The sequence below is a fragment of the Pholcus phalangioides genome, unplaced genomic scaffold (genome assembly GCF_987345545.1).
Source record: "Pholcus phalangioides strain wild (caught in Gottingen) unplaced genomic scaffold, Ppha-v1.0 ptg000039l_1, whole genome shotgun sequence".
Lineage (NCBI taxonomy): Eukaryota > Metazoa > Arthropoda > Arachnida > Araneae > Pholcidae > Pholcus > Pholcus phalangioides.
The window spans coordinates 18265396-18281110 of NW_028301625.1; the positions used below are offsets into that span (position 1 = coordinate 18265396).

Here is a 15715-nt window from a genome sequence, read left to right on the forward strand (position 1 = left end):
AATTAATGAAGGAAAAATTCTAGAATTAATGTAAGAAATAATTTCAGCATTGATGAAATAAATCCAGAATTGATGAAAGCAATTATTCCAGAAGTAATGAAAGAAATTATAATTGATAAAGGAAATAATTCCAGAATTAATGAAGGAAAATTCTAGAATTAATGAAGAATATTAATAAGAATATTAAAAATAATGGACAATCCAGAATTAATGAAGGAATATTAATGTAGGACAATCCAGAATTAATGAAGGAATATTAATGTAGGACAATCCAGAATTAATGAAGGAATATTAATGTAGGACAATCCAGAATTAATGAAGAAATATTAATGAAGGACAATCCAGAATTAATGAAGGAATATTAATGAAGGACAATCCAGAATTAATGAAGGAATATTAATGAAGGACAATCCAGAATTAATGAAGGAATATTAATGAAGGACAATCCAGAATTAATGAAGAAATATTAATGAAGGACAATCCAGAATTAATGAAGGAATATTAATGAAGGACAATCCAGAATTAATGAAGGAATATTAATGAAGGACAATCCAGAATTAATGAAGGAATATTAATGAAGGACAATCCAGAATTAATGAAGGACAATCCACAGAATTAATGACGGAAAATTCAAGAACAGCATTAACGAAAGAAATTATTCCAACATTAATGAAATAAATAATTTTTTCCTTTTTCATCTTTAAATGAAAATCCTCTATCTTTTTTTTAAATCTTTGAAACCCAATATTTAGAGACCAAACTGTGTACATCATGGAGGTATTATGGGGGTAAGATAATACCTCCATGGTGTACATTTCTATGGGGAAATTGCCAGGCGGGAACTTTGTTTTCACCGAGTCACGTGATTTTTTGCATTTGATGTCGTTGCCGTCGCGGCGGCTGGATGCTCCTTGCAGTAATATAAGCTTGATGCGAAAACATTAACCTTGTATATTTCTTTTTTCTACCCGTCCTAAAACCCTAGGTTGGTACAAAAGGACGTAAAACTAGTCAAGTCAAGTTGATGTGAAAACGTCACAAGCTCCATCCATTAAAAACCCTGAATAATAAAGTCAAGTCAGTCAAATTCTGATAGATACTATAGAGGGATTTAAATTGTTTATGTGGATTACATATATATATATAAACCCACTTTCGCTAAGTTAAATTTTTCGAATTTTGAAAATCCTCACTCATAGGAAATAATGGTTCCTGAGATAACGCGTGTTGTTAACAACCGCATTAATTTAGGTATGATTTGAATGTTGAAATCATATAATGTATATTCTCTGATCACGAAATGCTATAATTGCCACTTTTCTGTAAAGCTATGTGCATCAAATTTTGTCATGATGTAGGTGAAAGCACATTCCCTTGGAAGTATAGACAGCCCACTCTAGTATATAAAATGACTGGTGTACCAAAACTGAGCAAATCCCTAGGAAAGAGAATTTATATTCTAAAAAAGCCATTAGAACACTGATTATTAGAGTAGAAATTTGTTATTGCAAATTACATGACTCATGAGGAGAGCCCGGATTATATGCACTAAAAAAGTGGCAAAATATGCTCTAAAAATTTGCAAATATGCACTTGAAAATGCAAAAATATGCACTTAAAATGCAAAAATAAGCACTTAAAATGCAAAAATAAGCACTTAAAATGCAAAAATAAGCACTTAAAATGCAAAAATAAACACTTAAAAATGTAAAAATATACACTGGAAATCCCAAAATATACATTACACTCCAGAATTTGTACTAAAAAAATCTTGAAAAAGGCAAAAATTCTGAAATACGCACAAAAGATGAGAAAATATGCATTAAAAAATCACCATGCAAAAAAGAAAAGTTTTTTTTAAAATGCATATGTATTTCATTTAAAAAAATATTCCCTCATATATATATATATATATACACCCCGCATATGCAAATAACTTCTACATATTTTTTATTCAGACATTTTTTAACTTTCAGTTTGTTGTAGCTGCTCGATAATGAAAACACCAGTAACAAAAAAATTCTGACAATTATTTCTAAAAACAAATTAACACTTTGACATATCTCTAGAAATAGCCTTACAATAAAATGTTAAATAGAGAGAAATAGATGGCTTCTTCTCAGCCCAAGATATCAAGATAACAAGAAAACAGTTATTTTCCGGATATTATGCTGAGGTGAACTCGGAAAGAAAAGTCATTATGTCTCCGCCGTGACTCGAACCCAGGCCCTCATACCGGGCAAGCATGCTACCATCTACACCACTGGAGACATGACCCTGCCTTCCTTAAAAAAGCCATCTATTTCTCTCTAAACCGTCCCACCTGAGGGCCATTTCCTGAAGTTCAAAGAGGCTACTAATGTCTCTACTTCAGCGCCTCGCGTCACAGTGCGTGAAATAAGAAAGGCCGGGTCATGTCTCTAGTGTTGTAGATGGTAGCATGCTTGCCCGGTATGCAAGAAGGCTTGGGTTTGAGTCCCGGCGGAGACGTGACGACTTCTTTCGTAGTTCACCTCAGCATAAAATCTGGAAAATAATAACTGTTTTCTTAAAATTGTTAATATTCGTAAAATACTTTATAAATATGTATTAATTCACTTAATTTCACCTGCGGGAAAAAACTAATGTTATGAAAATATTATGAACAATATTTATTTGAAAAATTATGAAGGAAATCGAGTAGGCTTAAACAAACCTTGAAAAATATGCACTTATACTGAAAATTTTTTGATTTTATGCATTAATGCTAAAAAAGGCCAAAAAACATAAAATTCGGGCTCTACTCATGAGAATTGTTGAGACCGAAAGACCGTTACACAATTTCTTCAAGCACAAATTCCCAAATGGTTTGTGCCATCGTCTCCTTTAGAATTTTTTTCTTCCCTTCGCCCAACTCAAGCCAACCCATTAGGATCCTGTGTTACAGCCAAAGTTTAAGGGGGATAAGTCCAGTGGCAAAGTTCTGGCATTCATTCAGCCATAGTTTAAGCCCCTCATCAGATCATTTCCCACTTTTGGAAACACCGGCCTAGAGCAGTTTTCCAAACTCATTCATCCCAGGGACGTAGCCAGAAATTTCGTTCGGGGGGGAGGGCAAAGTGACAGAACAATGGATTTGGTCATTTGGTCACATTTCGGGGGGGGGGGGGACCAGACCCCATAGTCCCCCCCCTCGCTACGCCCTTGATTCATCCCTTTCCTTGGAGAAAAAATCTCATCCTGTAGCTACATAATTCAACTTTTACGATCCTATAGGATTGTAAAGTAAAAACTGTCTAAGATGGGCACTATGAGACAAAAAACGTCTCTTAAATGGAGTCAAAAGATAGTGTGTTTCAGGGCAAGTTGACTAGGCTGGGGCAACCAGGACACTATCCCTGGGCCCTGAGCCGAATGGGGGCCCATGAAAGTTTACATTTGTTTTGCCTCATGATAAGCCTTTCATGAGAGGTCCCAAGGAAAAGTGTCCCAGGGCCCCAAAAAGGCACACTACGGCCCTGGTCTGTTCAATGATTAGTGCTTTGATTTGCAAGTTTGTAAAACAAAAATATATCTGAAATGGAATAATATTTCACAGGAACATAACCAGAAATTTATTTCAGAGGTAGTCAATTGTCATTTGAAGGAAGAGAGAACCAAAAGTGTGTGATAGACCAAGAGACTTGAGTATGCTATTCTATATACAGGGAGTCCGTAACTAAAAGATTCTATTTTAACGTAACCTAGGGAAATGTTCAGAACGTTGCAAGAAATGCTGTTTTTAAGGTCAGGTAAAGTTCTTGGATTGTCATGACTTAGCAGACTTTCAAATGCCCCAAAGCCAGAAATCGCATGGATTAAGGTCTGAGGATGCCACAGATTAGGGAAGTCCAGCTGATGACACGTTCTGTAAAATGTGTTTTAAGAACATTCTTAACCACTACAATGTGTGGAAGAGCTCCATCTTGCATAAAGATTGTCTCTCAAGGCAGTGACGTGCTTGCAGAGCTGGAACAATTTTGTTCTGTAACAGCAATGCATATTGCCTCCTGGATATCGAACATGTCACTGGACCTGTAGAACGTAACTCCTCCTAGAAAAGGGAGATAATGAGAGGAAGGACTGAGAGAATCAATGATGCAGTAAATCCACACCATACCGTCACTTTTGGCGGAACCTCTAAGATAGTGCGTGTATTATATCTACTACTTAATAACATTTATAGATGGCAGCACCAGCCTGCCTTGTAAGATGGTGATAGTAATAAAGAAGGGCAGTCATGCTCTAGATGCCTTGCTAACTGGTTGTAGTAATCCATGTCCATCGCTATAGTTAGTGGACCAAACAGTAAATACTAAAGCATCAATATATATCATGGTGTCAGTTAGAGACATACTCACGTATTTTTGAATTGACGCTTCAAACAAGATCTGAAAAAGATGAACAGTCTGCCAACCATCCAGCCATTCGATGCCGGAGCAAACCCGTCCGAAGCATGGAGGTATTGGAAGGAAGACTTCTTGGATTATTTAGAAGCGCTTAAATATAGCTCGGAGGCAGAAACTACGAAAACTGCTCTTTTTTGTCATGTGTGTGGAGAGAAATTGAAGAAGCAGTTGCGATCCTTCGATATTGCGCCCGCAGCGGCAAGCATTGCGATATCGTTCGAACAAATCCTTCATGAGTTCGAGAAATATTTCTCGGACTATCAGAACAAGATTTATGCATCTTTCAAATTCCTTGAAATAAAACAAGAAAAAGGCGAAAAATTTGGCGACTATTATTCGCGATCGTCGAGTGTAATTACGGGCAGTCGATGGAAAGAATGCTGCGTGACAAGATCATCCAAGGACTGAGTGACAAAGCACTACAAGAAAGACTGGTCCGAGAAACGAGTATATCAACAAAAACACTGTAAGACATCATTAGCGAGTGCAAAACGTACGAACATAGTAAGGCACAGGCAACGGAGATAGGCGAAAGCAAAATAACGGTCGATGCCGTAAGGAGAAACAAACACCACACAGCAGGATCGTGGCCAACAAACAACGAAAACGCCAACCAGAGAGACTGTAAACATTGTGGAAAAAAACACCGTCCGAAAGAGTGTCCAGCCTTCGGAAGTAAGTGCCGCAAGTGCGGTGGAAAAAAATCACTGGGCCAAAGTTTGTAGGAAAAAGACTTTCTATAAAAGAACAAATACTCGCCGAGTTAACACAGTAGATCGCGCCAGTGAAGACAGCGGCTCAGATACTGTTTATTTAGGTGAATTAAAATCAATTGATGCTTTAGATAATGAAAAACCAAACTGTGTGTGGCTTCAGAAGATCCTAGTTAATGGGAACGAAGTCAAATTTAAGTTGGATACTAGAGCACAAGTGAACATTATACCTAGGAGTGAACTGCTAAAATGGGAAATAAAGCCAACTGTAAAGAAAATTAAACAACCAGTGCTAGACTACAGTGATAATGTAGTTCCAATATTGGGTGAGTGTTCGCTAACTTGTGAGGTCAAGAATCAAAAGAAAAGTTTCAAATTTCTTGTAACAACTCTGAACTCCTGCCCTATATTAAACCTAGTTGCTTGCAATGAATTGGGACTAATTAAAAGATTGAATGACCTTATGAAAATGAACAGAAATTCACATAAGAGTGATACACCGGAAGAAGTTATGAAAGAATTCTCAGATGTTTTTACTGGTGTGGGACGACTCAAACGTACTGTAAAAATTAAATTGAAAGAAAATTATGCACCAAATGTGGCAGCTCCATAAAAAGTGCCATTGGCTCTTCATGGCAAAGTGAAAGAGGAGCTCAAATGCATGAGTGATAATGGAATAATTGCAAAAGTAGAGGAACCTACTGAGTGGGTCAGCAACATGGTTGTGGTGAATACACCCAAATAATTACACATTTGTCTAGACCCAAGGCCGTTAAATGATGCCATACAAAGACCTCACTATCAAATATCAGCAGCCGATAATCTGATAACAAAGCTGCAAGGATGTAAAGTATTTACAATCTTAGATGTAAAACATGGATTCTGGCAGTTACTACTTGATGGAAAATAGTTATTTTTAACAACTTTCACAACACCTTGGGGAAGATATCGATTTTTAGTTTTACCATTTTGGCTAAACAATGCCCCAGAAGAGTTTCAGAAATGAAGTTCCATGAATGAAATTTTTGAAGATGATCCAGAAATAAATCCATACTTTGATGACATAGCCCTTGGATCTTCCAACATTGTCAGTTACTCCGTCGAACTCTGACACGAGCCAGAGAAGCTAATCTTAAATTCAATAGTGAAAAGACACAATTAGCCTTAACATCAGTCAATTATTTGGGACATATAATGTCTGATACTGGAATAACTCCAGATCCCAAAAAAGTTAAGGCCATTAACGAGTTTGCTGTTCTCAAATGTCGTGAGGATCTACAAAGATTTCTTGGAATGATAACTTATCTAGCCAAGTTCACTCCTCACTTGTCTAGTTTCACTCACTCGCTACGTCAGCTATTAAAACAAGATACTGAGTGGCTGTGGGATGAAAATACCCAACGTGATTTTGACAAATTAAAACAAATGATAGAGCAAGCTCCATGTCTACAATATTTTGATGTGAAAAAGTCAGTCAGTGACTGTTTCAGTGGATGTCAGCCAGCAGGGATTAGGAGCAGTTCTCCTACAAGATAACAAACCATTTGCATATGGATCTGCTACACTTACAGCAGCTCAAACATGCTATGCACAGATCAAGGAAGAACTGTTAGCTGTGATCTATGGGCTGGAACATTTCAATTATTACACCTATGGAAGACCAGTAGTTGTTCAAACCGATCACTGTTCATACCTGGTAAAGAGCTAAAGATTGCAGACGCTTTGTCAAGAGCTCAATCGCCAAATGACAAATTTGAAGAGGATTACGAGCAAGAAGCAGCTGTCTCAATTAATCTCCTTGCATGTGCTACACCCAATAAGTGGCACGAATATGCTTTGATGACAGCGAGTGATGCAGAGCTGCAGGATGTACTTCATCATGTTCAAAAGGGATGGCCAGAAAAGAGTAGAACCAGAGCAGCAGCTCAGCCTTACTGGCTCTGTAGAGATGAGCTGTATTATTCTAAAGAAGGAATAATATGCAGAGGCCAGAGACTTGTTGTGCCACAAGTTGCAAGACCAGAAGTCTTGGAAAAACTGTATGTCTCGCATCGAGGTTATATTGCTTGCAAATTGAAAGCAAGAGAATATTTCTACTGGCCGAAAATAAATGAAGATGTGCAAAAACTACATCAATAGATGTAAAATCTGTCAGCAAAATCAGAGGGAAACTCTAAAGAAGTTTTGTTCAAACAAATTCTGCCTGGGAGACCATGGGAAAAAGTGGCATGTGACTTTTTCTACTTGAGAGGTCAACAGTATCTTTTGATGATCGATTATTTCTCAAAGTACATAGAAGTTAAAAACATAAAGAGTACTAATGCAAAGGCAGTAATAGAAGTGATGAAAAGCATCTTTGCAAGGCATGGAATACCAGAAGAATTGGTGAGTGACGGAGGGCCACCATTAAATGCAGAAAGTCTTCGAAAATTTTTCAAAGAGTGGAACGTGACGCACAGTATTACTTCACCTCACTTTCCCAGAAGCAACGGCCAAGTTGAGAGAGCTGTACAAACTTTAGAAGTCTCTCACAAAAGCTCTAGAAGAAGGTAAAGATTTACATACAGTCCTACTGGATTATAGGATACAACCTACACAGGATCTTCCTTCTCCGGCTGAACTGCTGATGGGCAGACGATTAAGATCCTTTTTGACAACTCATCCTCATCAACTCAAGCCAAAGTTTTCTACAGCTGAAGCCAGTAAAATCTTGAAAACTAGACAAGCATATCAGAAGGAAAGATTTGACAAACATGCAATGCATCATCCTGAACTCAAACAAGGCTCAAGGGTCTAGTTCAAGAAAAGACCTTGTGAACCATGGCAACAAGGTGTCATAACCAAGACAGGACCGAAACCTTGTTCCTATATCATCGAGGGAAAAGAAGGAGGTACATATCGAAGAAATAGACACCACATAAGAGAAGACACAACAACTAATGAGAAGATCACCAGAACGGGTGACGATTTGTACCCTTCAATGGCAGTTAAAAAGATGACATCTTCAACTTCAGATACAATTCCAGGAGCAGGTCAAATCCTAAGAAGGTCAGCGAGGACTGTAGTTAAACCCATACCTTATAGACAATAAATTTGATATTCATTATCATACATTATCTATAATAGAACTTTGATGTTTCTTTAAAAAAAAAAGCATGTAATATATCTACTACTTAATACCATTTATAGATGGCAGCACTGGCCTGCCTTGTAAGATGGTGGTAGTAATAAAGAAGGACAGTCATGCTCTGGATGCCATGCTAACTGGTTGTAGTAATCCATGTCCATCGCTATAGTTAGTGGACCAAACAGTAAATACTAAAGCATCAATATATATCAGTGCGCTGAATTTCTGGTTCCAAAATTCGGCAGTTGTGAGTATTGACTACTAAACCACACATGTACCTCATCCATATTCCTCTGCGGAACTTCTAACAAATTGGTACATGTTGGAATGTGAATGTCTCTGTTGTGGACCTAACGTGAAGCTTGTTTCTGTGTAATGCTCATTATAGTGCTGCCATCTACCACGTTTTTTTAACTATGAGGGAAGTGTAATGTTTGAAGATTTTATCGTTGTAGGCCTGTTGTGCTCTCTGCAGTGAGACTTTTTAATGGGGAGATCAGCTTGCACTTGCACCACAAAGTTAGGAACCACAGATAACCAACTTCAGCCGACCACCACTGCAGTGACGGTGGGGTTCAAACCTGGGACAGCATGATGTGAGTCTGTCACTATGACCACCACAGCGGCTGTGAGTATTGATTTCACCATCCAGGGGAAAATGCATTTCGTCTGTGCAGAGGATATTCCAAGGCCATTCTGAATTTACCTCAACGCGAGCTAGAAACTTCAGTGAGAACCGGAGTCAAGTGTCATAATCATGTGAAAGCAACCGCTGCACAAGTGAAAGTTTGTGCTGATAATATCGGAGGATATTTTTCGCATGGTAATTATGAGCAGTTGAACGTAGCCTGTGCTACATGCCACGTAGAACTAGAAACACTAGTTCTACCATGAGAATTTAAAACTCTGTTCTGTTCCACCTGAAGCGAAACCTCCTGTACTGCATCTATAGAGAAACAGGTTTTCTTCCTCTTCCAGGACGAACAGCCAACGATCCTGTTGTTTCAAATTTCATGAATCCTCTTCCAAGTCAGATATTTCTGTAGAACAGTTACTGCGGAATTGCTGTTTTGGTAAAACAATATGACCGAGAAAGCACAATCTCATAAACTTTTTGTCATTGTGAGCAGCAAACACATTGAGAAACAAGATCTCAGCGAATGTTTCTAGGTTTTATAACAGCTGCTGTGTGACATCACTTAAATTTATGTATTTACTACAGGTATATTCAAAATGAAATGCCCTCTGGTGGCGACATGTGCAACTAATTTTTTTCTCTGAAACAAATTCCCATCACTTCATGAAGTCCTCCACAAAATTTCACAATTTTCTGATGAATGGTTTTGCTGTAGGCTACTTTAAAATTGGGTCTTTTAATTATGTATGTGTCAATTACTAACATTTCGGGGGCTATCTGTTGCTGCCTTATTATTTCAGTCCCTTGACATTCCGTTTCATACAGGTTTCACTGTATCTAGTTTCTACTATTTAATGCCCCTTTCCAGAAGTCTCCAGTTAGTCTGAGCTTTAATTTTTATGTGTGTGAAACTATGAACTTGGTGCCCCTCTTCTTATGTGAACTTTGTCTCACTGATGTTACTTTTTTGACAGGTGAGACTGGTGCTCTTGTTGCCAGAACAAGAAGTGTTGGACTTATAAGGCCTATTTACACACGTTTAGTGATTAAGTAGGTAACTAAATTTTAAGTTATCAGTTGTTTAAAAAGCATCCACATGATAAGTGATTAAGTAAGTGCTCATTTGATAATTTTTTGGAGAACTAGTGCATGCGCATAGAGCCTGTTCAAAGAGAGGAGTGGTGTTTTTTAAGCTTACAGGTCTCGCACACTACCAGTAATATAGGCTATCTAATTCATGAGAAATTTCACATATTCGTGGAAAATCAGAAAATGTGAGAAACTTCTTGGCGTTTTTAGGAAATTCTAGGGTTCAATTATACTCAAAAATTATGTGAAATTTTATTTTTTTAAATTTAATGTAGTGATTTTCTTAACATTAAATACTTAATTATGTATTTTTACCAATAGATGGCAGCAAATTTGTTTTGGATGAAAGAAATATTCCAAACCTGTCTTGTTTTGAATATAGTATAATAAATCCTCTACATAAGTGCCCGATATTTTATAATCTTCAATTTTTTTCGACTCCTGGGAAAACTTCGACTGAATACTCCATACTTCCATTATTTCCAACATTGATTGATTGTTAGTGATTTTTAAGGTAGTTTTCATTTCTGTAGTTCAACAAACATTCATGGTGAAGATATTCTTCAACAAACTTGAAGGTCGTATTCTCCCTCCACTTTGCCACTTCCTATATTTCCACCGGAATTCTAGTTACACTGAAGGAGACAACAGAGCATAAACAGGTTGATATTTATGATCAAAATAACCACCCGCCTTTCCTGAGAGTGAGCAAAAAGACCCCCCCCCAAGAGTGGCAGACCACGCCCACTAGCGCATGTGAATAGGTATACTTAACGGAAAAAATGGAATCCAGTTTATTTCATTAAATTGCCCAGTCACTTACAAACATGTAAATAATCCTTATTGTCTGCATATATTTTAAACTACTTGACAAATTACCTACTTAATCACGTAACGCGTGTAAATGGGCCTTAAATGGACAGCCTCCTAGCTCAGCTAATAGCTCTTATGACATTATCCCCCAGATGGCGACATATAGAGAGAAAAGATGTCACTCTCCATTGTTCATATGAAGTACGAAAGCCTGGATAAGGGGCCATTCAAGTATTACGTAAGCAGATTTTTAGCCATTTTTGACCCCCTCCCCCCTTGTCAGCAAAATGCTGACCCCCTCCCCCCAGCAGCTTAGAATATTTCATATCTTCAAAAAGGGTGGTTGATGACGTAAGCAACCTTCAAACCCCCTTCCCCCCTTGTCAGCAAAATTCAGCAAATCCGAAACCCCTCCCCTCGATGCTGACATAATACTTGAATGACCCCTAACCAAGTGGAGATCGAGATGTAGTTCGGAAAGAAAATTCACATTCCTCTGTGGGGAATCGAACCACCAATCTCTCACTGTCCGGGCGAGTGTTCTAACCATTGAACTAAAGAGGACACATTTTCATTCCTTAGAGCAGTGGTTCTCAACCTTTTTGACTCGCTGAGCCCATTTTAGTAAGAACATTCTATGGCGGAGCCCCGTAGGCCAATTTTTTAATTATTAATCAAAGTTACTGATGTATTTTTACTATTAAAAAAAATATATAATTTTTTTAAATGTTACTTTTTTAAATTTTTCCTAGAGCGGCCGTGGAGCCCCTGGAGAGCCCACAAGTGCAGAGCGGCGGTTGAGAACCGCTGCCTTAGAGCATATGTATGACGTCGTAAGAGTTATTAACTGAGCTAGGAGGCTGTCCATGCGCAGTCCCGTTCAGCATTCACACAGGTTAGAACACTCGCCCGGACAGTGAGAGATTGGTGATTTGATTCCCCAGAAGGAATGTGAATTTTCTTTCCGAACTACATCTCGATCTCCGCTTGGTTATCCAGGCTTTCGTATTTAGTATGAACAGCGTATTTAGTATAGACCACAGTTTCCCAACTTTTTTTGTCCCATCGCCTCCTTCAGAAAATTTTTTCTTCCATCGCCCCCCCCCCGCAACGCAATCTAACCCATAGAATCCTATGTTATACTCGCAGCTTAGACCGCCCCCCGGAACATTCCATCACCCCCAGGGGGGCGTTAACGCCCACGTTGGGAATCACGGCTCTAGACTAACTTTGTCAGTCATGTAGTCAAAAAATGAAAAATGTCAAATCGTGCAATTTTTCAGTATCTTTGAATTTTTTTCCTTCTCATGGTCATTTTTGTACACCTTGTGGAATTTTGGTATAGCAGTTGACACATGATATGCCTCAAGGCCTGCTTACATGGGTTAAGTAATTTAGGGGAGGGCATTGTCAACATCATCTATATCAGAAATCCTCTGCGCGCTAAGCTTGTGACATCACTGAAGAAGTTATTTTACCTGTAGTCATTGGATATACTGCAAAAAAAAACATATCATATGCGTCTGCCTGCTATTTGAGGTCAGTGACGTCACAAGCTTTGTGCGGAGGCCCGCTATAGATGGTGTTGCCATTGTCCCCTCAGTGTCAATGATGGAGCTGGTTGCTCTAATGTATATGCATAATGCATATATGTGAATTGTCATCATCATCACTATGTCCACTTCCAGCCTTTCTATGCCTATCTCCGCCTATGGTCCCAACATAAGTAACTAGTAGTGAATGATCATTGGATATGTTTTGCCAACATGCACAGTCCCTACTTAAAAAAAAAATTTAGATTCTCTAGATTCTATTCTTTTTTTTACTTAACCACTACTACTAAATCATACATGTACTGTTCGGATGTGCATGTCGGTGTTATGAACCTAACATGAAGCTTGTTTCTCTGTAATGCTTTTTATAGTGCTGCCATCCACCACATATTTTTTAAACCATGAGTGAAGTGTAATGTTTGAAGATTTTATCGTTCTAGGCTTGTTGCTCTCTGCGGCTCTACTTAGCCACTAAATCACTTGATTGATTAACAACTTAAACACACTATTTGCAAGTTCTGAATTTGCTCAAAATTTAATTAGCCTGGTATGAATGGTAAAAATGACTCAGTAAGGCCGGGATTACACTAAAAGTTTGATGAAAGTTCTTTTATAAAACTAGATGAATGTAACCAATAAGGCTGTTGGTTGCTGGTAAATGCAACCAATAGCCTTATTGGTTCTATTTTTCAAGTTTTATAAATGAACTTTTATAAAACTTTTATAGTGCAATCCTGGTTTATCACATATCACTAAAATTTCTTTTTAATCACTAAAATGTTGTTAGTTATAAAGTTCCAATATCTATATAATTGTGAGGTATATGTAGGTAATCCAAACGACCGAAGTTTAAGACATGTTGAAAAACAAGTGTTGATTCCTGTGAAAATGCGTGACAAAGCAAGGGTGGAAAAATGTGCTACTGAAGTTGAAGGTAAGTTTATGTGAAAATAGAAAACTACTCTATCATACTTTCTGTTCAAAATTCCAGTTTAAAAGCTATATTTTTGATAAACCTATTATTATATATATTTGCTTATTTTGTGGCATCACAGTTATGCGCAGTCTTATTTTTGAATATAGATCTATAAAATATTGACAATAGAAGTATAGATCTATAGTTTACTATTCTTAATTGCAAGAAAATATATGTATGCCAAAACCTGAGTCTGATTTGTTATAAAATTTTTATGTAGTTATCGGCAGGTTTATGGTCAAACATCTAACCTCTTGGCTGTCAAGTGGTTAACCCTTAAGTAACTGGCATTGTGAAAATTCTGTGTGTAACTGGTATCGTGGGGTCATTTTGACTTCAGCAAGTATTAATGCATTTTAAAAATCATTAAAAAGAGTTCATAAAACCAATGGGTTTTTTACATGACTTCATCTGTCAATATTAATTCACTAAATAATTTTTCAAATTTCTTTAATTATTTTCCGAAATTTTTTATTTTATTAAGACACAGATTCGAAAAAAGTGGAGGGATACATTACTTTAAAAAAATTGTTTTAATTATTTATTGAATTTTTGGATGCAATTTTCATGATTAAAAAATGAACAGATATGATTGGAATATACTCAGAAAATAAAATTTACAAATTAAAATAATATTTAATATATTTTCACAAGCACCAAAATTGGTCTTACTCTAAGTCGAAAACAATACTTGCAAACACCACCATGAAATAATGAATCACATAGAACTTACTTACAGGTCACTAACACCTCATGCTCACTTCGAATATCCGATGTTTCACCATTAATTTGACTCCATTATTGAGAAAAAACTGACGCTCTTCCGAAACGTGATTTCTATCTCAATGCTATGACCTTCAGACAAAAAATGTCTCACTGAATGATGAGGTGGGGTCATAATGACCCCACGGAACTTTGAGGAATGAAATAACAAAGAAAAAATAGAACAACCTCATAAATTTGTCAAACACGTGTAAACAACTAACTTGAAAGGTACTGATAACAAGATTCACTTCTTTTTCAAGGGAGTGGCATGTTGAGCAATGCGTGGGGTCAAAATAACCACACCATGCCAGTTGAGGGTTAAACTTTTATGCAGATATGAATTGATTTTCTAAGCACAGTTATCAAAACTGTAACTGGTGATTCTGAATCTTCTGACAATTAATTTTTCTTATTAATTTGTTACACAGGCTTATTTTATTTGCGAGGTTACAATTTCATAGGGGAAATGGATTCCAAGTTAGCAATTTCTAATCATGCCAAGACTTTTTCCCTTCGGAAACTTGGAAAATTTGCATGTTGTCAAACCGCATAATCAAAAAATGTTAAAAATTAAAAATGGTGGTGGTAGGCTATTTATACAGCACTATATATATTTTAATGGTAGAAAAATGGGATACTGGATAATTATTGGGACGATCATTGCCGCACTTATTAAACTGGCAAGATTTATAACACTTTTGGTGGAAGCCTGGTGTTCCTATTCGTGTTTGAGATTTTTGTTGTGACCTTTTTGTTAACCATCAAAACAATCCCTCATAAGGAAAGAGACTTTCTGGATATTAGATAGGCCTATTAACTACACAACTAATAATACTCCTTTATTCTCTTAATGAATAGGGCGAGATGTCTCTACCATGGGTATATAGAAGAAATGCTCTCTTACTTCTCCTGAGCCTCTTCATTGTTTCCCAGTAAAAGGGAATTGATCTTTTTTACCTCAATATTAATTATTTTTTGGTTTTCTCATTCACTATGGTTTTTGGCAGGTTGAAAAAAAAAAATTTGAAGGTTTGCCGGGAGAGGAAATAATAAAGGAAAACATTTTTTCCCCTTCATTTCCTATATGTTAATGATACCAGTTTTTGAGATTCATCTTTGGTATTTCAACTGTATATAAAAAATTTATTGCCGAAAGTCTTTATATAAAAGGCAGGGTTGTTTGGTTTAAACCAAGTGATTTTTTTTTAAATCACATGAAAGTGGCCTAAATATAATTTTTTCCCCTGAAAAATATCATATTGGTTCATTATTAGCCAAAATGTTTTATTCTTACTTCTTTTCTATTGGGATACATTCTGATGGTATGTCTTTAAACGGTGTAACAGATGATATAAGTTGTTTTTTCAAAAAAAATCTCATAAAAGTGGCCTGAATATAAATTTTCTTTCATATTAAGTATCTCAGTTGCTGAAAATTATATACAGTATCAAAATTTCTCATTCTTACTGTATTTTCTAACTTTGCGCTACATTCTGATGCTCTATCTCAAGCAAGTTCATGAATGAGGATTGCATCACATATCTAAATATGTGGTGGATCTCAAAGGTTTTTTCCTTCACAAAGAACCAACAGTAGTAGTGAGTTCACTATCATG

The 15715-nt window shown here is 36.8% G+C and overlaps 1 protein-coding gene across 7 annotated transcripts in view; it reads left to right on the forward strand.

Moving 5' to 3' along the window:
• Window positions 1-792: 792 nt before the first annotated feature.
• The window catches only part of LOC149065644 (COX assembly mitochondrial protein homolog), a 40809-nt gene continuing 25886 nt past the window's right edge, over window positions 793-15715 (forward strand). For 2 of the 7 annotated variants that reach the window (XM_089253937.1, XM_089253938.1), the window contains exons 1-2: window positions 852-1251; window positions 13189-13293. In XM_089253937.1, the coding sequence (XP_089110063.1) occupies window positions 1206-1251; window positions 13189-13293 (151 nt within the window). In that variant the 5' untranslated portion in view covers window positions 852-1205. Of the gene's footprint in view, window positions 1252-9878; window positions 9959-13188; window positions 13294-15715 lie in introns of all 7 variants that reach the window. The other 5 variants (XM_089253939.1, XM_089253940.1, XM_089253942.1 and 2 more) reach the window with 5 other exon arrangements.